The sequence below is a fragment of the Anguilla anguilla genome, chromosome 4 (genome assembly GCF_013347855.1).
Source record: "Anguilla anguilla isolate fAngAng1 chromosome 4, fAngAng1.pri, whole genome shotgun sequence".
Classification (NCBI taxonomy): Eukaryota; Metazoa; Chordata; class Actinopteri; order Anguilliformes; family Anguillidae; genus Anguilla; species Anguilla anguilla.
The window spans coordinates 22,743,031-22,768,351 of record NC_049204.1 but is presented as its reverse complement, the minus strand read 5'-3'; the positions used below and the strand labels follow the sequence as shown (position 1 = coordinate 22,768,351).

The 25,321-nt window shown below is 44.2% G+C and overlaps 1 protein-coding gene across 10 annotated transcripts in view; it reads left to right on the top strand.

Moving 5' to 3' along the window:
* LOC118225454 (microtubule-associated serine/threonine-protein kinase 3-like) overlaps positions 1-25,321 on the top strand; it is a 51,698-nt gene that overhangs the window by 16,823 nt on the left and 9,554 nt on the right. For 8 of the 10 annotated variants that reach the window (XM_035413876.1, XM_035413872.1, XM_035413871.1 and 5 more), the window contains 22 exons: positions 8,383-8,471; positions 8,827-8,899; positions 12,069-12,089; positions 12,634-12,712; positions 14,891-15,048; positions 16,567-16,642; positions 16,772-16,981; positions 18,929-19,030; positions 19,451-19,583; positions 19,831-19,901; positions 20,298-20,383; positions 20,532-20,740; positions 20,930-21,068; positions 21,297-21,429; positions 21,533-21,698; positions 21,963-22,064; positions 22,238-22,360; positions 22,543-22,655; positions 23,436-23,611; positions 23,900-24,021; positions 24,179-24,379; positions 24,700-24,926. In XM_035413876.1, coding sequence (XP_035269767.1) covers positions 8,383-8,471; positions 8,827-8,899; positions 12,069-12,089; positions 12,634-12,712; positions 14,891-15,048; positions 16,567-16,642; positions 16,772-16,981; positions 18,929-19,030; positions 19,451-19,583; positions 19,831-19,901; positions 20,298-20,383; positions 20,532-20,740; positions 20,930-21,068; positions 21,297-21,429; positions 21,533-21,698; positions 21,963-22,064; positions 22,238-22,360; positions 22,543-22,655; positions 23,436-23,611; positions 23,900-24,021; positions 24,179-24,379; positions 24,700-24,926 — 2,809 coding nt within the window. Of the gene's footprint in view, positions 1-3,872; positions 4,723-8,382; positions 8,472-8,826; positions 8,900-12,068; positions 12,090-12,633; positions 12,713-14,890; positions 15,049-16,566; positions 16,643-16,771; positions 16,982-18,928; positions 19,031-19,450; positions 19,584-19,830; positions 19,902-20,297; positions 20,384-20,531; positions 20,741-20,929; positions 21,069-21,296; positions 21,430-21,532; positions 21,699-21,962; positions 22,065-22,237; positions 22,361-22,542; positions 22,656-23,435; positions 23,612-23,899; positions 24,022-24,178; positions 24,380-24,699; positions 24,927-25,321 lie in introns of those variants that run through there. The other 2 variants (XM_035413879.1, XM_035413875.1) reach the window with 2 other exon arrangements.

The window sequence follows — 25,321 nt, the reverse complement described above, 5'->3', positions numbered from 1 at the left end:
TTCTATTTTGTGCATGTATTTTTAGGGTTGTTGTAACAGGGATACCACTACTGCTATTTCTACAATCAATATTGGTTGTAAATATTGAATGTTTACAACTATTTTTGATTTAAAACAGATTTTGCCTCATAAATAAATAAATCCCAGGTTATTTGTAGAATTATTTATAATATTCTTACAACATCCAGCAGCTGGCTGCCCAGTATAGATCGGAGTCACCATAAATAGCTCCAACATCAGTATACTGTCACATGCTGAAGAATTAATTTTTTATTTAATTATTATGAGCAAAATTTTTTTGAAAAAAGGTACTAATTAATGGAGAGTTTGGTAGAGTACCCAACATGTGCCTCAATACATTACATGTTTTTTCTTACTATGCCACATGCCTGTCTGGGTGACATCTGAGTTACACTTGTACAATAAAATGATTATTTTCACAATATGTAAGCAGACACGTACACACACTTGCCACTCACCATGTATGCCACACAAGTACATGCAATACACACACACACACCCACCCACACACCAACATTTTAGTAGCACCTGTGCTTCTATGTGCACATGCAGAGGGACAGGTACTATTTGAATACACACAGTGCAGCTCCAGCAGGGGGAAGCATTTCAATAGCTTCTGTTCCCCAGTTAATCAGTCCACACTGAAGAAAAGGAGACAATATGGAATTTAATCTTTTGAGGATTCTTCTTGGTAGATGAAAGGTGACATTCTGTGTGATAACACTTAATGTTCGGAGTTTCAATGTTTGTAAGCCTTTGCATATGCTAGTATTTATGTATAGATGGTCTTCTAACCCATTGGCAGTTTAGTGACTTTTGGATATGGCTGCACAAACAACAGAATAAACATCAATGTTGAGATGGACCTGCTTATTTTAATGCAGGCTATTAATGTTTAGGGAATGTATTTACCCCCCCAGCCTTGTTATATTTCCCATTAAGACTTAGAAAATGAAATTCGACATGGCAGGAGGATCAAGGCATAGGCCACCAGCACATTGCAGTGATATACACAAGTGTATATCTAAAAAGTCCAATGTTTACTTTGAAGTGTACAGCTGAAATACATAGGAACATTTATGAAAATGTAATTGCTTTGTGTAGCCTCAGAGAAGGAGAGAGATCATTAATTATATTAAAGTCTAGCTGTGTTAATTATAATGAAAACCGTAATACCGGTGAATACAAAATATGAATCATTTGCTGATGGTTAGTCTGTTAGTCTGTGAATTAATCATTTGAATGAATCAGCATGAAAATATGTCGTGATTGTACAATTTTCAAATATCTATATTTATAGGAGCATTACACTAATCCTAGTTTTGGATGACTGTACCTTGATTAGGTGTAAAATTAAGAAATGTGCCAGTCCATGGCGAACATCATGGTCACCATAGAACATGTCTGAACTCATCCCTGAGGCGATGTACATCCTCAGCATGATATTTTCAATGGCAGACTTTTAAACAACCTTGAATAGTGCTGACAGTCTGTCTGAGGCGGCAGGTGATAGTTTGGAGATTTAAAGGAGTACCATGGTGATTTTCACAATTTCTCGGTTTTATGTGCTATTTGCACAAGAGGCATTGAAGAAACACAATGAGTAAAGTATTAAATATGTCCGTTCTGTATTTTTGGAGAAATATGCGTTTTAAATTTATCGTCCTATTTTCAACCGGTTGAGAAAGTTGTCAACTTTGTGCGTCACGAACACAGTAACCACTCCCCTTTCCACGCCCCGTAAACCCATGGATAACTCGAGACCCATAGTTTGCGCCGCTGGCTACAGGCAAGACAATGCAAATATTTGACTAACGTTAGGTTCACTTAAATTAGAGTGCCTTTTAAGGACTATTAGATTATTTCTGGTTATATTCATTTAGCTAGCTAGCTAACGTTAGCTAGCTAGGTAGTTTGCTTTCATAAGGCAATGTTATCGATAACGTTAGCTAGCTAGTTTGCTTTTATGAGGACGTTATAGTTGTGCTTTTATCTTAACTTGGCTGGCTAGATAGCAAAAATTATAATTGGATATAAGTCAACGTCCTTACCTTAGCTATCTATCGATACTTGATATACTACTAAGCTAGCTAGCTTGTGAAAAGTCTCCCAAAAAGAGCGCGTATCATGGGGGTAGCTATGGTAACGGGGCACGGTCTGTCAATCATAGCTAACTGACCGTGCAAGACCTCCTTACTTCGTGAGCTCTCAATCACGGTTGATGGCACCACAGTGACTGCCTCTCACTCTGCCAAGAGCTTGGGGGTGGTCCTGGATGACCAACTGGACCTCAAGGAGCACATCAAGGCAACATCACGGTCCTGCAGATTCCTTCTGTACAACATCAGAAGGATTCGATCATACCTGATGACGCACTCCACCCAGCTGCTCGTCCAGGCTACGGTGACCTCTCGCCTTGATTACTGCAACTCTCTCCTTGCAAGCTTGCCAGCTTGTGCCATACAGCCACTACAGATGATTCAGAATGCCGCTGCCCGACTCATCTACAACCTTCCCAAATTCTCCCATGTCACTCCTCTGCTGCGATCACTCCACTGGCTACCGGTTGCCGCCAGGATCCGGTTCAAAGCCCTGACCCTTGCCTACACTGCTGCCAACAGGACAGCCCCCATCTACTTGCAGGACATGACTCGATTCTATGTGCCTGCTCGACCACTCCGCTCTGCGGCAGCAGGGCGCCTTGTAACCCCTCCCACCTGCCCAAAGGGATCACAGAGCTTCTCCACCCTAGCTCCCCAGTGGTGGAACGAACTCCCCGTCCCTCTCCGAACCTCCCCCTCACTACCCATCTTCCGCCGTGGCCTGAAGACTCATCTCTTCAGACTATACCTAGACTAACCACCACCACGCTGTATATTTCACTCTTAAAAAAAAAAAAAAAAACCCTTTTCATGACACTTGTTACATGTTGCCCCATCCCAGCACTTTTTTGGTAATTTGTATTTGTCCTAATACTGTAGCTTATTCTTCTGCCTAGTTGGCTTTGCAGAGGTTAGGTCAGAATAGTGTTCACTGTGTGAACTGTGTTCTTGGCTAGAAATAGCTGTACAAAATAAGTATTGTACCTTACTGAACCTGTGTTTAGCAGTTGTCTATGACCATGAAATGCACTTTTTGTACGTCACTTTGGATAAAAGCGTCTGCCAAATAAATGTAATGTAATGTAACGACAGTTCTCATTACCACGCCCAGACGGTTCGGGTGAACTTTTATAGTGGGAAATTTAGGCTTAGAAAAACATGACTGACTGAATAATACAAAAATTATGCACATTTGTTTTGTTGTTGCCTAAAGACAACTGGGAAGTGTAACGTTCAACCACCATGTTACTCGTTTAAGGGTATCTTTGCATAAGCCTCTTTAATTTATTAATGTGAGTCTTCATTGGAGTAAGTACGTAAACAGCAACTTCCAAATGCATTAGATGACCAACCTCCCCCTTCCGTTTAAACAGTTTTTTCTGACGCCGCTTACTGAGTTTTCACTTAATGTGTATTTGATTAACATTTGCCATGGATAGCATCTCACAGTATATAGCTATTGTCCTTAGGCATTGTCTGCATTATTCTGAAATAAAAGAGAACATATGTTACCGTAGCAATAATTATTCAGGCGCATAATCATTTTCTATATTGCCATGTGTTGCAGTAGGCCTGTGAATGTTTCATGTCCTCAGATGAGGGCAAACTTTAGGTTATTACTTTTCCCCACTTCAGAACAAGACTTCCATAGTGATTAGAGGTTATACGATGAAATAACCAACATAAGAATCGTTGCGAACTATTTAAAAATGATTTACGTGTGCAAAATGGTTTGTTTCCAGAGTGGCAATCCACTATTAAGTTGATTGGCATATTACTTGGCTGAACATTATTTGAAAGCAGTGGTTACATATTGGGGAGAAGGGTGGCCGTGTTGATCATAAAGAATAGTTCTCCAACACTTGATTGATACGGCTTTATTTAAATGGTAGCTCATATATTTTTCTGTTCTTGCACTCAGGAAACCTGACGTGACTTATCTTATTTGCAAGGACATTGTCGACCCCAGGAATTACAATCATATATGGATTTAGGAAAGACTGGATGGCGAAATCTCCCCTTTTTAGGGTGAGAATGGTATATTCCAATGATGTAGAGTCCCTCATCGTCACGTTGGGTTTCTACTTTCCAGCTAGTGTTGGGTGTCGAGAAGACCCCAGTAGTATGCGAGTAAGGTGAGAATTGGCGTGGTAGTGAGGCAACTGAAAAAATGCAGCTGTATCGGCAAAATGGTGTTTAAAGTCTCAGACACACCAGTTTCTTGTAGTTCTGAAGATTTCTGCTTGCCAGGCAGCCGGAGGAAAATCCATCTGAGCCGTGATGGCATTAGTGTCACCATCAAGATGAACCATTTTTACAAGGACTCGCACGTTAGCAACAGCTAGTTTACAGTAGCTAGCTTGCTAACACAAAAGAGTGGTCTGCTATGGCAGTGGAAACCAGGACTTCATGTGTTCATTACGAGCTTCCTTTGTCCAACTTCTGAGGGGGAAAAACTTTTTGGAATGAGCATTTTGTAGACCGTTCATGTATCATCACTCTGTGAGACATCCATCATGTCTGATCCAAGTTACTGGACCGCATTACCAAGCTACAAGTCTCATTTTGTGACTGGAGCGATGCTAAAGCGATCAAAAAGGTAACTAGGATAACACTACCAGCCTGAATTGCATATTTCATTTAGCTTTACAGTTAAATGGGTATATTGTCCTATAGACAACATTATAACCTAATACTAACAATGAAATAAACTATGCCAAGCCAGGTCAACAGGTTGCTGCCTAGCTAGCCAGCCTAGTTGTTAACGCGCTTTTTGTTCTCATCGCTCGTCTGATACCGGGGTAACGTTAGCAGATTGTTGATTTGCATAGCCTCAGCCATCCGACTGTATAGTCTATGGAACGAAGCACCAAACGTTTGACAATGAGCATCTTATTGCCAAGCTAGCATTTTTAGCTAGTTAGCTAATACGTGGTGCAAGACAAGCTGCTACGTAGCTAAGGCAACTTTAAGTTAAGGTATATTGATAGGCAGTAACTTAGACTAGACAAGTCTTGCAATGCTCGAGTACTAAGGTATAGCTGCAGGAACTTCTCTGACTTCAGATTGTACGACGTAGCTAGCTAACGTTAAATGCATTAGTTTAACGTATCCTAATATTTTAACCTTTGAACGAAGTAACGTTCAGTTACTAGCCAAAACGTAATTCACAGACGGTTAGTCTATCGTTCACGTTATCTTTGTTCTAGTCTAGACTAGTTAATCTATCGTTACATTAACTAACAAGTAACGTTATCTGAATTTGATCCGGCTGTAGCTATAGTTTACACTGTAGCCAACTATAGCTAGATAGCAAGCTTCGGTTGGTAGTTTAGCTAGCTGATTACATGAAACATATACCTAGCTATACCCCAATAGACATTTTTTACGGTTAGAATTTCTGAATTAAGCTGGACATATGCATGTGCTGTGGACATAGTAGCTAAGGTTACTACCTAACTTAGCTACTAACGTTAGCAAACGTAACTAACTTGTTCATGCAGCGGTCTTGCTGTCACATTGAATGAACAAAGGACTGCTCCTCAAACGACGGTTGAGGGCATCATATAGAAAAACCAGTTAGCTTTTAGCTCAATAAACTTTATTTGCTAACTAGTTATACATTTGAACGCCATGGTATATCACACGTAAATAGGAATTTGTTTTTTCAAAACTAGTATTCAAAAAAGCTCTTGGAGCTGGAGATTAATTTATGATTATTCATAATTGATTTGATTCCTCCGTCAGTGTTCAGTACATTATGTGAAATCTTTAGCTTCAACAGGAGTGTAAATTATGTAAAGTTGATTATATTTCTTTCTTGCCATGAGATGTAGTCCAGCTTAAAGTTGTGAATTGTCTTTATCACTTAGGTGCAGGTCTAGATCAGCAGTACTTTTATGATGCTCTTATCCAGGGCAAATTGCAAAAAGCGTTCAGTCTATCTGTGGTAGTATGTTGTTCCCTTTTACCCAGAGTTAGACTATTTCTAGGCTATTCTTTCTTATAATTAAACTGCTATCTTCCAGATAGTAGTTTAATTCAGGATTCTGTGCATAACTTAAATATATAGAGCACAATGGACCAATCAATCTATGATTACTAGGATTGTGTCGACTGGGATGGAGTGTGCATGATGAATCATTGCATCCTTTTGCAATCAGGATGTGAAATAGTCAGCTAGCTTTTCTCAATCCTTTTCTAATGAGCCGACCACTGTTCTGCTATGTAGATCATTAATGCTGGCTTGCTTTTGTGGAGAAGCCATCTTAATCGCTTTTTGTTTTTTCTTTTCCCCAGAGCAGTGATTAATTCTGCGACCCAGAAATGTCAGCATCGGTATTATTGCCTGTCACAGCTGGCCAGCATGGCTACAGAGCTTAGGCTGTATACGTTCAGTTAGAATGCAGCTGCATAGATTAATTGAGATGAAGTAAATGGTTTGTTAATATTTGCATGTACGTGCATATAGATAGAAAACTAATTATTTCCTCATTGCTATTATTAGTGAAACAAATTAACTGTCCATCTTGTTGGCATAAGCAATGGTAGAAGAGTGCCAGGAGATTCAACAGCAGTGAATGACCTGACGTTATTATTATTGACAGTGAGAAATGGGTCCTTGCGCTCATATCTGTCAGTGAATCCAAAATATGAATAATTTGGCCATTTACCAATTGTAGCGGTAAAGAGCATTGCGCCATAATGCCTCACAGTGAGACTGGTTGTGTTCACATTGTCAGTCTAGTTACCTGAATGGTATCTCAATTGTTTTCACTGGAATGACTGACTGTGGGCTGTATTTACAACTAATGTAATTTCCCTTAAACAAATTGTATTAATACATGAGCAAAATTAGTGCCAGTAGTTGATCTTGAAGTGGATACTTGAGATGATAAAACTGAGAGTCTTGTATCACACTTGTGTGGAATATGAAAGTTATGTTTGTGACATTGGTCCCTGAGTTCAGTAAAGGATGCCATTTCTGGCTTTTTGAAAGTGTAAATGCCGTTCACATCCATGCATGTCCCTCTGCTGCCATATCAATATTGTTTGCATTTTTTTAATGTTGGCTTAGCACTAACACAATTGGAAAGAATGAACAAGGATGTTTTTAGTTGGTATTAATGAACTTAATGGGCACCTCACTGTTAATGCTAAACGCTGAGCTTGTTGTCTAGCTTGAGTAAGTGTAGAAACTTGTGAGATTGCGGGACCGTGGATCAGAGATTTGTTCGCAGACAGATTTTCTCTCTCCTGATAGCATCCTGTGGGACCTCTCTGTAGAGGAAACAGAACTGCAGAATTCTCAGCTAACAGGAAAAGAGCTTTTAGAGCTGTAACGTTAACACAGACGCAATGCTGAAGAAGTATTCTATGATAAGGATGATGCTCATTTTGACTTGATTTATTTTTTGCAGCATTTATTGCTGTTTACTTGGAATTTAATTTAATTCATTTTTGTAATACTTTTGTAATGTTAGTTGCTTCTGTCCGATATGGCTTATAGATTGCTACAGTTTGTAGTCCCAAAACCCTGAAGCGAGTTAGCATTTTTGAGCCATGGGTTCCTTCGACAGGTTTCAAATGCTTTTTTCCCCCATAGGTATTTCAATTTCTCTGGTAAATAAGGGCTGTGGTTAACATAAGCTTTTGAGGGTTTGACGTTTTGTTCTACATCATAAATTGCACTAATTAATAAGCTGTTATGTTCTTTAAAAAAAGTTAGGCTAGTTGTTAACAAGTTGTTATATTAAAACTACCACAGCGGTCACATTCCGGCAACCACCACTCTAGATTTTATTGGGTATAATTTGTGAAATCAAAATTCCTGTGTTGGGACGGGGGGGGGAGCATTGGGAATCTGCCGAGGGATCCGCTGGTGGAAGAAACTTCCGGGTCGGCCTACAAATGGTGTCATAACTGTAACGCTTCATTCCAGCCCATTCTGATTTGTTTGGAAACCTATGCTTTTTCCAGCCTGTCCAGCCTGAAAAACATATTTTGTTTTCCTATGTGATTACCATTCATCGCATAGCTCTATGTTTGATTTTAAATTCAGCCAAACTGGTCTAGACTTTGCAAATTGACCAAGGATGTTGTGGTGATGGGAGGATTCTATAGCTGGGATTGGAAATTTAGAAATTGAGTAGAAAAATTGCCTTATAATGCTATCACATGGTGATGCATGTCTTGTCTGTTTGTTTGTAATAAATATTGAGTGATTTTGTTGTCAAATGTGTCTCTTTGTTTGCTGCAGTTGCCGGAGCAGCAACAGGAAGAGTTTGGGCGTAGGGACCCCTTCACCCACTCTGTCTCGGCCTCTCTCCCCCCTCTCTGTCCCTACAGGTAAGTGCAAGTGGAGAGAGTTTATGGTAGATTAAACGTTTTTCAACAATAAATTAAAAATATCCCCTTCACAGATCAGTCTCGATCAGGAGTTTTGCAGAACCAGCAGTCATCATTAGAATTGGTTAGGGTTCTGAGTCTGATTGGTGAGACTAATACCTGAGATTGTGTACTTGATCACTCTGGCACTAAATAATAGTAATTCATGTCACCATCAGTCTAGGTTACTAAACCTGATAATCTTGTGGTAAAAGCCTGTGCAATACGCGTCAAATATAAGAAATGGTGGTATTAATTTCATAATTGAACATTCATATGTTGATCTAAGTTGGCTGTAATTCTCTTGCTCTTTCAGCTGGTAGCAGTCCCTTAGACAGCCCGAGAAATGTGTCGACTAGTGCCTCTCTCAACTTCCCCTTTGCGCGAAGGTAACAACATTCTTTAGGTTTTCATTGTCTTCTGCGAGTGCAGAGAAATTTTCCCTGTATTATTGTTACCCATTATGAATCATTTGTGTCTTCCTTCAGTACTGGAGGAGATTGAGTCAGTTGGCATGTGTTGTGTTGTGTTGCGAAGCGAGGTACAGTGCAGGAGGAATGGGGGTCTCAGTGTTCGCACTGAATATTCACTCCTTCTCCCATTAGGGTTTCCATCGAATGTGAGAGCCAGCAAGCAGGATTGACATCTGTAGCATAATGGTCCTTTCACATCAAATATGCTGGCTATTTGCAGTTAAGGTTTACTTTACCCTGCAGTCACCTTATGTGGAGTCCAATTCTGACAAAATGTTGCCAAATTGCTGTTGTGGTACCATTCACGTTACATTTGGTAAAGTTACTTTTCAAGGTTTTTTTCAACAACTGTGATTATTCCTGCACACTTCTGTATACTTGCCAAGCAACTTCATCAGTTTGGTTTAGGCCAACAGTTTGCTCTATCAATTATTTTTTTCAAACCAAAACATTCTGAACCATAGTCTGACGACTATCTCGGTCTCACAAATAATTTTTTAGATTGCAGTAAAAGTTTCATAGATACTCACCTACCCTCCAGAACATTCCAACAAATCATTATATTCAGGGAAAGGATCTCATTTAACTGGAACAGATGTGTTATTCAATTCAGCAGTGCTGTCATTGATGGAAGCTTTGGTGAACTGTCAGAATTAAATTTGATAATTTTTTTGTGATTGATTAGTTAGATTAATTGTTGCCACCTTTGGCTGATTTGCTCTTTCTGTTACATCTCTGGCAGACTACCCTACTAGGTGTCTCCAGATGAAAATGAAATCTGTATCGCACTTTTCGCCTGAAGTTGTACCGGTAACCGAGGGAATGAACTGAATGCAAAAGGAACCCAAACTAAAACAATTTTTGCAGGAATGGTCTGTTACAGCCTTTATGCTATCAGAATAATTTAGAGGAAAATATAATCACATACAAATTCTAAACATAAGTTAAAGGCTTTAAAGTCATTGGTGCCTGATCCAAAATGCCCTCATTTGTAAACAACGATTTTCATCCATTTCAATTAAAGTAGGCCGAACGGTTGACTAACTGTTACTGTAACAGTAAGGTTATGGCAACCTTTCTGTGGTGCAGTTTCTCCCTCCTCCTTCTCTAGGCTTATTTTTTAAATAAGAATTTTTCTATACTCATCTTTGTCAAAAGTGAAAGGTTAGCATTTTTATTAGCTATCTAACCTAATGTTAGCTGGGTGAACAATGATGTTTGCTAAATGCTGGCTAACATTAATCCAAATAGTGTTGATATAATGAAATAAACAACTAAATACTGAAAAATATTTTTGGACGAGGGGAAATTTTGACGGGTGGCCCAAATAAATTCATTCTATGGGAAACACTACATGTGTAGTGATTTTAGTGCTATTTCCAAAACCTTCCAACTGCCTGATGCGCCTTCATTGTTTTCTTTAGAGTGTTCGTTGTAATCATTTTGGGTGGGTTCTCTTGACAGACTATTTATCATGCAAACATGAGCATTTTCCTACCACACCCTTCAGTGGTACTTTTAAACAATGCAAGTGGATGGAAGAAAGCAAATTTAGTGATACTCCTAAGTGAAGCATACTCCCTTTCTTATGTTGAAAATTTTTATATCACTTGACGTTGTAAGCTCTTCGTGATGGCCCATGTCCGGCTGTCATCTGCAAGGCTATAACATTTTTATGATGAGGCTGAATCGATGTAGTTTTATCTGACGATGCATGATTATGAACTTGTTACCATAGCAACAGCTGATATGAGTTCAGCAAATGCGGAAACCTCTTTGCAGTAGGATTGAGGAGGATAAGTCTGGAAGGAAGCTTTGAGAAGACTGGAGCAATGTACATGTATGTGGCTAAGTGTGTTTTTGCCACACAGAGACTGTGTATTTGATAGCTTAAGTAAGCGCAGGGAAATTCTCATTTCTGTGGGTGGTAAAGCTGAGAGGCATTTGCCGAGTGTCATTTTACAAACGGGTCCTGTAAAATGCAGTATAGACTCCATCTGCACTGCACAATTAGCAGCTCAAACTCGGCGGTAAACCACCTCTGAGGGGGTATGAAAGGTGGCTTGAAAAAGCCGTACACTGGAAGCACTAGCTAGGCTACTGGTGGTCCCTTCACACTGCAGTGAAGCTGGAGCAGAAAACATGGCCGCTCTGGCTGGGTTTCTGCTGCAGGGAAACCGGTAAATTTAAGGTAACCATTGTGCTCTATACAGGGTTTGATGATGAGCAGATGTGATTGCAAGTGGTCATCCTTAAACAACTTGCAGTGCTTTTGTTTGTGTTTACTTTATGCATTCATGTCAATAATAGATGTCTGCCACTATTTTGTGGAAAAAGAATTCTCTAAATTGGTAGACTGCTTTGTTGTGAAGGTTCTTGACAGTGCTATTCAAAAATGAAATCTCATTTCCATTTAGGCCTATTTATTAGATGTCCCACAACCCAGTTTGTGTGCAATCAAAGGAATTTGCTGTTTTTCAATTTAATTTAATTTAATTTTTTTAAGCAAGCGCCAGTAAGATTAAAGAAAAATCAAAGAAGATATAAAATATAAATCTGTGCGCATTTCTGTGAAAGGTAGCATCTGAAAAGAGGCTCTAGCTGACGCATAAGTCAAGTTGTTAAGTCTCTGCAAGGAAGCAGAACAAACCTCACATTACTTTTGAAGTATCAACGGAAACCCCCCCATTTCCTCCAGTCCAAAGTAATTTGCAGAAGTGTCAGATCTGAGCTGATGTCACTGATGTTGTCTCTAAAGTTGTAAAGTAAAACGGCCCAAAATGCGTTGTGTTTGTCAGTTGGGGGGGGGGGGGGGCGGGCGGGCGAAGCCATTTCTCTTGTTGTAGGCTATATAAGCTCAATTTCTCTTGTTGTAGGCTATATAAGCTCAATAGAAATCAGTAGTTTCAAATGTTAGTTAGGGGCTTGGTACTACAGTAGAACCATCAAAGAAAACAGGAATGAATGTGATGCATGAATTTGGTTGTGGTTTGATCTTTTGGTGCATTTTCTCAGTCTGAGTGTTGAATTGATCTTGTTTTTCTTTGTGTCTCTCTAATCTCTTCTGGCTGCTGTGACGTTTTAGCCACATGGCTCGCACTGACAGGTAATGTACCCATTTCTTCATTTTCTAAGTCTCGTATTCTTTGCACTCTCCAAATAAAAGTAAAAGCAGTTTTCTTCACATTAAAATCGGTATTTGCTTTGTTTCCTTCTGTACCTTCTGAACTGCCACATTACCCTGTCAACACTCAGTTACTTACAATTTACATTTTAGGCTTTTAACTGATGTGCTTACCCAGAGCTGCTTAAAATTAGTGCAAAAGGACAGTCCTATATTCGTAAACCACCAGCATCCCAAGCAGCATTTAATGAGAGTGCAATGGTTGGGCCATAACACCCCAGCTGTAGGTAATCCTTTGTCCCTATAATTATTATATGGAAAGGAAGGTAGAGAGGTTTTTTATTTTATTTTATTTTATTTTATTTTATTTTGTATTTTTAAGGTGGGGGGGGGGGTCTTTTCCTGGTACAGGACAGTATGTATTGTGGATGTGCACAACCAAATTATTAAACAATTTTACCAATATTTCCCTTATGAGTAAAAGTGCTGATATTTCCACCTTTTTTGACAAATGGCTGTTTTTCAGAGCGGAAGGAAGAAGATGGTCCCTGGCCTCTCTCCCCTCCTCTGGCTACGGGACCAACCCCCCCAGCTCCACTGTCTCGGTATGTTACTGAACATGGCAAAACTCCTTTCACAGTTCAGCAGTGCTTCTTAATATTTCTGGATGCACACTGTTATTCAAAAGATTTTTGTCTAAAATAAGTAAAATTCGAAGCAAATTTCCAAAAACTCTAAATTTTTATTAGGATGTTTGTATTTTAAATTTCTGGTGACCACAGGCAAGATTTCTTGTATACTCATTTGGGTACATTGTTGTCCTCCCCTCTTCTAAAAAATCTTACTCCAAACACCTTTTTCATGTCTACATTTAATTATTTGTTTCATATAATTTTTATAATATAATGTGTTGTACTATTTGTCACTGAACATTGCAGTTTATCATTGCATTTATCATTGCTTATAAAGCAAAGTGGCCATGTATCACCTTTCTGAACTTCTGTATTTGACCTATTTGTATGACGTATTGTTTTTATCCAACATTTGACTGGAACATATTCCACCCTAGTGTGCCAGTTCTAGATTCACTCACAAAAAAAACGACAAAATGGTGTATGCAGTTAAATTGAATTATGGCTCTGTTTATCCACTTGTGCTTCGGCTACATTAAGAGTTTACCAGACGTGAACAATCAAATACTGATTTATGTGAATTACCTGATTCTTTGTCAACCAGTTTACATGAAGCAGTCACCATATTTTATTTATTTGAATCCATTTTATGCTGCTTTTTCCAGAGGATCAGAGAGCCATAGTTACCACAAAGCTTTTGCAGAAATCTGAATATAATCTTTCGGGCAGCTGCCATGAGAAGAGTACGTCATGTTTATAAGTGGTTATGGTTCATCGGATTCATTTGTGGAAATGTATGGAAGGGGAATTCCATCATGTCACACTTCCAGTGAGGCAAATTCTTCATTTTGGCACGCGTGACACACTTATACACTTGCAGAGGAAAATGAATGCGGACTTAAAATAATTTTCTTTTCCCCCTCTATTTACCATGATAGTGTAGCTGTGCATGTTAACTGCGGTGGCCAATTCTAAGGGTTAGACTAATGAAGGCTAGTTTGGACAAACAGTGCAATATTAACAGGATCAAATGAGATCTTCCACAGTGGCCACATCATGCCAACTGGCACGGCCACCTTTGTGAAATTTGGCTTTGACACGGTTGTGCCATGCATTCCTTCTTATGTCTGTCACCGAGTTGTCTCTCACTGGAACTTCACAGCTCAGAGCTTTACTGTTAATGTGATTTGATGCCCAGAAGAGCAAGAACGCTCCGTGCGTCATCGCGAATAACATGGAGGAATAATAACGGTCCGTCTCCCGTCTGGAGCTTGTCGTGCGTTTGATTTGTCCTCCTTTTCCGAAATGGTCCGGGAGGGTCCGGACCTGATGCCGAAAGTATTTTGGCGTCGTCCGTCTCAGGTCCTCGGAGGAATGACTGGCCTTCAGAAGGAAACGCCCGTTGCTTTCGAAGCGACAAAACGGATGTGGAGAGGAGAGGCGGAGCAGCTTGTGATCAGCAGCAGCCGGGCGGGGCCGTTCGTCCCCTCTCACGAGTAAAAGTTTTGGTCTCGTTTTTTCATCTCTCTCCGGTCCAAATGGAACGGGTGATTCCGATGGTCAGTGGCGGGTATCCGAGCGGTGTGAACCGCGCGGCTGCGCGGCGGACAGGCCGGCGGTGTTGGCGCCGTAAAGAAGGCCGTGTGCGTGGGGAGTTACACCGCGCTGTGGTGCGCGTGCTGTGAGGTCAGACTCCGGAGCCTCGAAAAGCAGCGGGGCTCTTAGGGGGTGCGAGCAGAGCCCTCTTTATGCTGAGGGAGTCACTGGAGCCCCTCCGCTCCCCCCCCCAAATGTGCTGACCTCTCCGACAGGCCTCTGCACACAGCGCTTAGCTTCGATCACAGCTTCGGATTTATACCCGTCCCTTAAAATTCCGGTCTACTTCACACACACACACACATTATATAAAAATCAAACGCTTCTGGCTGGACTGGCTGATAAAGAGGGCAGTTATTCAATCTCCGGGGGATGGTAATTGCTTGGAGTACCAGTGGAGCCCGCCTGCGTGGTGTGCAGGTCGAGTGTTGAGCGATACGCGTGGAATGGAGCGGCCCTTGGCGGGTTTGCGTTTGGGCTCAGGGTTTGGTGTGGAGCGAGGTGTGGCGCGGCGCGTCGGGTCTGAAACCCTTGTTTGTCCCTTTTGTTTTACAGTCTTCATCCTCTTCCCAGGAGCGCTTGCACCAGCTCCCCTACCAGCCCACTCAAGACGAGCTGCACTTCCTGTTCAAACACTTCCGCAGTTCAGAGAGCGTGACGGACGAGGACGGGAGACCCTCGCACTGCATCCGCCCGCGGTCCCGCAGTCTCAGGTACCGCCCCGCCTCCTCCCGCCAAAAAAACACCCCCTTTTCCCCCCTTTATAACCAAAACAGCCTGCAATCCACAAGTGGTCCTCCTGATTTCTTGACGGGGTTTGTCTGAGCTCTGGAAAAGCCTTTAATTAAAATTTTTATAGTGCCATTGCATAGTGCCAAAGACTGCTTGAAGCTTTCTTAAGCCACGTATTGTGCCAGGTCATTGCAAAAAAAAACTTCATTTGAAGTTCTTTTGAAGCTCAGCAAGTTCTTGGGGGCTCAGGAAGTTTGCACCATGCAGCAGACGTAGCACGACTATAAACTGAAATGGATTCTGTAGATTGAGGATACAGAGAACGTGTTCAGGGTTAGTGGGGGGGGGGAGGGGGGAGAGAGCGCACAGTGAGTGGCAGAGGCTGGGCGCAGGCCCGAGCTGTGCGCGCCTGTGGCGAGCGGAGCGGAGCGTGGGCGGGGGAGCGCGGAGATGCGGGGCCCCGCTGAGCCGTGGGCTGAGGAGGCTGCCGAAAGCACCGGGCAGGCTGCCATCTGCCGCAGCGCGAGCCTCTTTTCCTCCCGGAGAGCCCAAAGGTCCGGCAGCCCCGCTCGGTTCCGCCCGCCTCCGCCGCGCTCCCGCCAACCGTAGGATTAGCAGGGAAATCAAATAAAGGGAGGCTTAGCTCCTTACATGCGCCAGTGTGAAAACCATCCGAGCCCCTACAGCTGCTGCCTTATGCAGCGGTGCGCTGGAGCAGAGACGCGTGCGTTAGACCTGTCTATAAAATGAATCCGTATCTCTAACATTGGACCTTCAGAGAGTCTTTTCAGCCAGCGGAAATGACTGGTGAATTTCACTCTGTGTTGTTCAGGTGAATGCTTGTGAGTTTAGGGCGGATTGTCTAAAATCAGCACTCTGTGTCAGTACTCGTCTCATGCCCCGGAGTCATGTGCTGGTGTGCTGTCTTACGACTGGCAATAAATCTAACATTTCCCTCAAGCTCGGTTTATTTAGTGAATTTGGTAACATACATGGCTTCTGGCATTGAAAAACCGTGCCAACTGTGTAATCAGTGCTTTCTGGACTTCCAAGATTTGACATGAGAAGAAAGAAGAAATAAAATGAGCTTCTGAAAAATATCATAGGATTTTAGGGCATGGTGTAGATTTTAATGATTTCATGCTTGAGTTTAATTAGACAGTTTTGTTTATTATTTAATTTTGCAGCAGCTACTCTTCCTGGGGTCCACATAATGAAACATATATGTTTATATGTATGTATATATAAATTTATATATGTGTGTATATATATATATATATATATATATACATACATACATACATACATACATATGTTTCCTTATGTGGACCCCAGGAAGAGTAGCTGTATATGCATACACTATAATATGGTTCATTAGTAAATTTTGTGAAAACCCTTTTGCACTGTGCATTTGTACTTCCTTTCTGAATGCATATTACCGTATATCCTACATTTTAAATGAGCAAATTTCATTAGCAAATGTGTTTCTTCTGTTTCAGCCCTGGTCGGACAAGCGGCTCCTTCGATAATGAGATTGTTATGATGAACCATGTTTACAAAGAGCGATTTCCGAAGGTAGGTTGCAATGAAACTCATTTCCTTTATTGAGTCCATACTGTAACATGTCTGATGGCCCTGCTCAAGTCAGGGGAGGCCTTTCCTTTTCTGAACAACACATCGTATCGTTTCTTGCGCCCCCTGTAGGCCACGGCGCAGATGGAGGAGCGCCTGCTGGAGGTGATCAGACACTGCTCCCTGGACAACGCCCTCCCGCTGGCGGACGGTGTGCTGGGCTTCATTCAGCACCAGCTGGTGGAGCTCGTCCGCGACTGCCTGGACAAGTCCCAGAAGGGCCTGGTCACCTCCCGCTACTTCCTGGAGCTCCAGGAGAAACTGGAGAAGCTGCTGCATGAGGTGGGATATGGAACAGTGGTGCCTCATGGGACTCTGAGTCTTTGTTGAACCAACACCTCACTACCCTGGGAAGCATTAATGTGGAGAACTGCAAAATGTAGTTTAATTGAAATGAAAGGAGACAGTATAAATAATTGGCTATTAAATCTGTTTTGCCTACAATACTCTGGAACTGGAGAACCCAATCCAGGCTAGCCCTTGTAAAGCGCTGATTCAGCAGTATTGTCCTTTCGATCCTAGTGAACAGACCCATGCAGGGAGAGTCGATGTGCTGTCTAAAGAGGTGGCCCTTCAGAAGGTGAAGGTGATGAGCACAGTGTTGCTGTTCTGACATCAGTGTGGAGCTATTTTCCACCACTGAGAAACCAGCAATGAGAATGTGTGCACTGACAGCATTTCTAGAAATTTCTGTGGTCACAGTTTAAAGTTTAAATGTTCTAATTTAAGGTATGAACGAGTAAATAAATGATGATTAATTTAAACTGATTTGCGTAAAACAAATGACCAGACAGATAATTTGGTATTTGGTTGACGTTTGTGCACATATGCGGTGCGTGTGCTTGCGTTTGAGATGGAGAGAGAGAGAGAGAGGACGCCTTGTGGGTGTCTAAAGACAAATACAGGGCTGTCTGTTTGGCACTGGTCTTAACTTCGGTATGGTAGAATGTTAGTTTCCATGGCAACTCCCAGGCTCCACGTTCCGTCGTGTGCAAGAGGCTCCCGGCCTGTGTGTTTACTGTCAGATAGCACGGATGGCGTGGCTCGTGTTCCTGCAGCTGTACGGGTAAACACCGACTGGAAATGTGAGAGTCCTTCTGCAGCGGACAGGACGATGCCTGGCTCCCAAACCACGCCCGCCAACACCGGCTATCGTTCAGCCTCCCAGGAGAAAGACGGAATCCTGCATTCGCTTGTCATTCCGCACATCATTACCGAGCTCCGTTTTAATGATCGCTCACTGTAGTGCTAATGCTACAGTGTGCTGTTACATACATAATAAATGGGGGCTGGGAGTGTAAATCGCTGGTAACTGCGCCCGCGTTTGAGTCAGTCCTTTGACGTGACGCACTTAATTAACGCTAAAGGCCGCGTATGATTCACTGGGAGGAATCCTGCGTGCGTCCTTCTGCATGCTGGGATATTTCATTTAGGTGGAGGTTATTCCCTCCGGTGATGTCTTCATTTGCTGATTTGTATTTATGTAATGTTTTCCTTGCCATTTTAAACCCATCTGTTCAGAAGCACACTGACAAGTTAAATATCCGTCTCTGTTCTTTCAGTTTTCTTTTATCTTTCCAAGTCTTGTTTTTTCCTCTAATGAATGAGTCACTCTTTTTTGGAGGTCACACAGCACCACAGAGTGCAGTTGGCAATCTTGCGGTCCTGCGTTCTACAGAATGTCTGCAGTCACATTTAGGCCTGGCTAATCCTGAAACGTTGATATGATGGCATGAATAGCTTAAATAACACTGCATTCTGAAACCATTTAGCGGTGATCTGCCCAGTTGCTTTGAACATGCTATAGCTTGTGCTGTACTGAGCCCGTGTTTACCGCATTTATCTTCACTGAGGATTTTTGCCACATGTTTCCCTTCCCTTGATTGTCTCGTATTTGTTTCTCTGTTCAAGAGAACAATGGCCCTGAAGGCATGTTATTTTGGCTCAACTGCAGCTGGGCCTTACTGTGGTAGTCTGTAGATTTTGTACTCAGACAAAAAAATGTAGGCATGTTTAAGTTTCTTTCTACTGTTGTGGTTTGCAATAGTTTGCGGTTAAATTAGTATTTTTTGTAACTTCCAGATTTTTGGAGAGCAGGGGGGTGGTGGGGTGCCATTCACACCTTGCGTGTCTAGGTTGCATCTGTACTTGTTCTTCTTCTTGGGCTCAGTGTGGTTGGTCTCCATTAAAGACTGCGCTTATTTTATTTGTCTGTTTTTCTGTGACCAGGCGTATGAGCGCTCCGAGAGTGAGGAGGTGACTGTTATCACGCAGCTTGTGAAGAAGATTCTCATCGTCATATCCCGACCCGCGAGGCTGTTGGAGTGCCTGGTGAGGGTCCTGGAAGGCCGGGTGGGGGGAGTGGGAATTGGGTCAGGAGCTCAAGAAACTGGATTGGGATCCGTGTGCTGCCGTTTAGTTCTGAAAATGAGAAAATCCTACAGGGAGGGAAACCGAGTTTGTCTCATCCTCCCGAGAATTGGCAGGAAATTAAAAAAATAAAAATAAAAAAGTATTTATTATTACTTTCTTTTTTTACATAATTCAAGTCTCTTGGATAGCAAAAAATGTTGCGGTGAAAAGTTTCCAAAAGTAATAATAGTCTTTTGAACAAGAGAGTTTTCAGCATGATAGAAAATATACTTGTTGTGATTAAGACCAGAGACTTATGTCCCTTACTGGGGATGCCAGGTCTTAGCTATGTTTATGTTTTAGACAAATTAACTCAGGTCACTTTAATGTAATTGACAGGAATTTGACCCAGAGGAGTTCTATCACCTGCTCGAAGCAGCGGAGGGTCACGCCAAGGTGGGCCAGGGCATCAAGACTGACATCCCGCGCTACATCATCAACCAGCTGGGCCTGACGCGCGATCCCCTCGAAGGTACGACTGATTCACTCTCATCTGGAAACTGAAGTACTGCAGCAATGCGCCTTATCCTCTGTTAGCCTGAGTCACTTTTAGCTGTCGGCTAAGTCATGTACTGCTCCAATAAGAGCGTGTCCCTTTGGGACACGATACCCCGTATTGCTGTAACACAACAGTTTATTGTGCTTCTGTCTGGTCTAAAGTACACCCGTGGGCTCATTTTCAGCTGCTTATGTTGGTGCTTTTTTCTCCGCTCTTGCAGAAATGGTGCAGCTGGAACACTATGACTCTACGGGCCCCACAGTGGCTGCTGAGTCTGATGACTCAGTGGAGGTAAGTGGACTTTCTCTCTTCACAGGTTAAATCCATTCTCAGTAGCTGAACGGTATTGTTATGAGGGTTCAAGTATAGGTACCTTTCACATTTTCCTGATGTGTGTTGCATTCGGTTTTCGCTGCGGGTGAAGCATGTGCTATTACACAGAGGAGGCTTTTGAAAGTCATCGATAGTGGAGATTTGTTTGAGAAAGTACGACAGGCCAATTTAATACATAATGGTTTTGGAAATTTTAGAGAAATTTACTTTATAAAATGTTGTAGTATTGTTTACCTTTTTTGAGTTGGGAAAGCCAGTTGTGAACTTGTGTTTTTTTGATATAAAGAAAATGTTTTTACACACCAGCCTGTCTGACTGCTGCTCCCTCCCTCTCTCCTCTTCTTTTTGTCACAGAATAAGTCCGCTTGCACGCCTTCCCGACGGAAACCACTGGAAAGCGACTTTGAGACCATCAAGCTCATCAGCAACGGGGCCTACGGGTTAGTGTGCTTTAACATGGCGTTTGGGCTGAATGGGTGACCTGGCGTCCTGCATCTATGCTACATTCCACGGCAGGTTCTACTGGCAGGTTAGCAGTGGGGGGGTCCTACAGGGGTGCGCTAAGCAGCCTGCCTGTTCTCGCCGCAGGGCTGTGTACCTGGTACGGCACAGAGAGACCCGGCAGCGCTTCGCCATGAAGAAGATCAACCGGCAGAACCTGGTCCTGAGGAACCAGATCCAGCAGGTGTTCGTGGAGCGAGACATCCTGACGTTCGCAGAAAACCCCTTTGTGGTCAGCATGTTCTGCTCCTTCGAGACCCGCCGCCACCTCTGCATGGTCATGGAATACGTGGAAGGTTAGGCCGGATTTTGCATTGGCGGGAAACTGGGAAGTTGTGTAAAGTTTCTTCTGAGGTTACCTTTATAATGAAAAGTCATTGCAGCTCCTGGATGTGCTACAAACTATTCTGTTGCTGGAACAACAGGCTGTTGGCTGTGATTTTGGTGGAGAAGCTAGTTGTTCCATGTTTGCTCGTGCCTTGCAGGTGGGGACTGTGCTAACCTGCTGAAGAACATGGGGCCCTTACCAGTGGACATGACCAGGATGTACTTCGCTGAGACCGTGCTGGCCCTGGAATACCTGCACAACTATGGCATTGTGCACAGGGACCTCAAACCGGACAAGTGAGCGATGGACCCGATTTGCACACATTGGGCCAGTTTCACAGACACAGATTAAGCCTAGTCCTGGACTAAATTAAATTTTGATTGGAGATTCTCCATACAACAAAACTCAAGTTTAGTCCAGGACTAAGAGTAAGCTTGTGAAACCGGACCATTGTGGTCTACATACACATTAGGACCCAACAGAAATGAAACGTCTTCACCCCTTCTCTCTCTCTTTGTGCGCAGCTTGTTGATCACGCTGATGGGACACATCAAGCTGACGGACTTCGGCCTGTCCAAGATCGGCCTGATGAACATGACCACCAACCTGTACGAGGGCCACATGGAGAAGGACACCAGGGAGTTTATCGACAAACAGGTGAGTCTGCGCACCTCTACCTCAAATGGCTTTCGGCCTGCCAGCAGTTCCCCTCACGTAGTTTTGAACGCTCGCTTTCCTCTCCCCGTTTTTGGTGGTGTAGGTGTGCGGCACCCCAGAGTACATCGCCCCCGAGGTGATCCTGCGGCAGGGCTACGGCAAGCCGGTGGACTGGTGGGCCATGGGCATCATCCTCTACGAGTTCCTGGTGGGCTGCGTGCCGTTCTTCGGGGACACGCCCGAGGAGCTCTTCGGACAGGTGGTCAGCGGTGAGCACAGAACCTGGTTTGTGTGGCCCTGTGCTGGACCTGGACACGAGTTACTGAGCCTGGTCTTACCCATTTCAGTTCAAACCACGCAACCAAACCAAGCTCACTTTTCACTTCATATCATTTTAATGGCAGTGATTTAGTGAGAGGCGAAAGGCCTTGACTGTCCTTTGAAGGTCATAAAATGAAATTCCGTAGCAATGTTGTGTTTACCGTAGTTTCTGTTTGAGGTTTTATGTGACCGCTACGTGTGTTTGGGCGCAGATGAAATCATCTGGCCGGACGGCGACGACGCGCTGCCCGGCGACGCCCAGGACCTGATCACACGGCTGTTGAGGCAGAGTCCTCTGGAACGTCTGGGAACAGGTACAGCATCGACTGCAGCTAACCCTCAGTCCGGGCGCTAATCGCTAGCGTTCAAAATACAAGCGCGGGCTCCTTTGGATGAGGACTACTGCTAAACCAAGAGCAGTAATGTAATGCCCCACACTGGGGTCTAAGGAAATGTTTTTCTCAACGATGAAACCCCCCGTTTTCAGGAGGGGCGACCGAGGTGAAGCAACACCCCTTCTTCCTAGGCCTGGACTGGAACGGACTGTTGCGTCAAAAAGCGGAGTTCGTTCCCCAGCTGGAGGGAGAGGACGACACCAGCTATTTTGACAGTAGGTGGCGTCATTCGCCCGCTTGCTAAGATCTTCTCCTCAGAACCCTTCCCTGGGTCACGGTCAGTCCCCCTTGTTGGACACCCGTTGTGCCTGGCTCCCTCAGAGGTGGTTTGAAGTGGGCTCTGGGTCGTCGTCGTCCGTCTCAATACCTCGTTCCTTTGTTTCGCCCCTTCCCGCAGCTCGCTCGGAACGTTACCACCACCTAGGATCAGACGAGGACGAAGAAACCAATGACGAAGAGTCTTCCCTAGAAATCCGCCAGTTTTCTTCCTGGTCCAATCGCTTCAGCAAGGTTTGTCATTTGAAAGCATGACCTAATTTCACCGGCGGGCTGAGCCAGACGCGCGCCAGTGCCAGCGGCAGATGCCTCGGAGACGATGCCTCATCTTCATGACCTCTCATGAAAAGATATGTGGGCTGATTTGACATAGACGTTTGCCTTCCTTCAGGGTGGACCAATATCTGGAAGGTGCACCTTTAAAAACAGATTTCTATTTATTATTTCCCATGCTGACTTATACCGATTGTGACCTTACTAGCTCCATTGCAATACAGCTACGCTCTGACACACTTGCATTTTGTAGCACTTGAAGTACTGACCCATAAACATGCCTTCAATTCTGAAAATGGTCTGGTGCATGAAGCACATGGCAGTTTAATGAATGAATAACTGAATATTTAAAAAGTGTTCACTGCTGAAATGTTATTCACACGTTTTTCTCTTGGTGAAGTGTCCAGGTGGTGTGCCCCTATGAATTACATTCACAGTTTCCCTTCCACTTGGGGTGATGTTTGCGCTTTGGGAAATGTTGTGTTTGGTGTGCTGGGGCTCTTAGAATCCCTCTTCCTGCTTTTCTGTCATGAATTTAAAACAGAACTCTTGCCGTCGTTTGTGGGCTTTGTGGGGGTCTCTGTTGAGTGACAGTGCTGACAGGTTTGTGTTTTGGCTGAAGTGTGCACGGACGGTGCCACAGAGCGGGTTGTCTTTCCGCGCAGACGGGTGGAGCTGGGTCGTTAGGGGCAGGTGCGGGCGGGCGGGCCGGTACTGACGCGGTTTCTCTCTGTGCCTCAGGTGTACAGCAGCTCGGAGCACCTGGCCACGCCCTCGAACCTGAGCTTCTCTTCGACGGACCGCAGCCACAGCGAGGAGAAGGAGGAGCGCTGGGAGAGGCGCACGGGGGCGTCTCCCGGGGAGGCCCACCGGCACGGGGGCAGCGGGGACCGCAGGCAGGCCGGCCACCGGGGGAGGTGAGGTGTAGCCCAGCACTACAAGACCGGATTCAACTAACTGAACTAATTATGGTCTCCAATGAACACCTTGATAAGTAGAATCGGGTGTCTTAGTGCTGGACTAAAACGAAAACCTGCACCCTTGCCAGCCATTTTTGGGTATGATTTGGGACCCCCTGTACTACACCTTCATTATCCCTCATGTGGAAACTCGGCTACGTTTTCTGCAAATGGCAGCAGTCCCACCGCACAGCCGTTTTGTATGTTTTGGGCTCGTCCCGCTGCTGACCGCTCTCTCTCCCTCAGCCTGCGGCCGCGCGCCTCCTCCAGCTCCTCCCAGTCTGAGCGCAGCGCCAGCCCCCTGGTGATGAGCAGCACCCACAGCCTGGAGACCATGCCTCGCTTCGCCTTCTCCACCGACGACGAGGGTGAGCCCCGCCTCCTCCAGTGTCACTCAAAACGATCATCATAGCAACTCTCAAAGGCGGCTTTAAAACTGTAGCACAGAGGCACCTTCTCTTTTTCAAAGTGCCGTTTGCTCGTTCCCTGTGTGTAACGCGGTTGGCCCGAATGTGTGTGCCGCAGCTGAGGTGGTCGTGTCCAACCTGCACCGGATCCGACTGCGCAGCAACAGCACGGGCGCCAAACACTCCTCCCCCAAAGACCCGGCGGGCCCGCGGCGCTACGGGCACCAGCTGGAGACGCCCGACAGGCAGCGGCCCCCCTCCGCGGGCAAAGTGCCCAAGTCCGCCTCGGTGTCGGCCCTGTCTCTGATCATCACTGCAGGTAGGAGACCGCATACGGCTTTGATGTCATGCTTCACTCCAAACGGATGTAAATGCACTTTCTGTTCTGTTCTAATTTGGAGCACAATTCCACACACTATTCTTGTGGTCTACAAAGTACATGGCCAGACCTCTCTCGAAAAAGAGATCCTTGATCTCAAGAGACTTACCTGGTAAAATAAAGGTGCAAAAAACCATGATTCTGTCTGTAAAAATAATCTCAATGCTAATACAGTCTTCAGTGCAAGCAAAAATGAAAAATGTAGGTACAGGGGGCCATTTTGTAAAACTGAGCTCAGGATTTTCCCCGCTTCCGCACAGATGACATGGCGGGCGGCATTCAGACCAGCCCCATCTCCCCTCACTCGCTGTCCTCCAACCCGTCGTCCCGGGACTCCTCCCCCAGCCGGGACCTGAGCCTGGGCGTGAGCAGCCTGCGCCCGCCCATCATCATCCACAGCTCCGGGAAGAAGTACGGCTTCACCCTGCGGGCCATCCGCGTGTACATGGGCGACAGCGACGTCTACACCGTGCACCACATGGTCTGGGTGAGTAGGACTGGGCGGGTACTGGAGCAGGGGGTCCTGTGGGGCTGGGGGGTCTGCTGGTTTGTGTTTTTACTCGGCACGTAGTTAATACATTATAGCAGCTGATCGCACGGTTAATTCACTTCACTTGGTTTCTTGGATCTGAATTATTTGGTGTATTTGGTGACCAAGGTTCCTGATTGGGCTCCATGGTATATCAAATCTCAGTTTTTTTTATTTATTTATTTATTTTTTAAGTGCAATAGGAATAACCACCTCCATGGGATGTATAGGCTTTCCTCTTTTTCCCCCGCCCTTTAATCATCCCCGATTCGGTTGTAAACAACCAAATGTCAGAGACCTTGTGAAAAGCCTCTGGGGGAACATGCATTATGACTGATATTCACAGAATACAG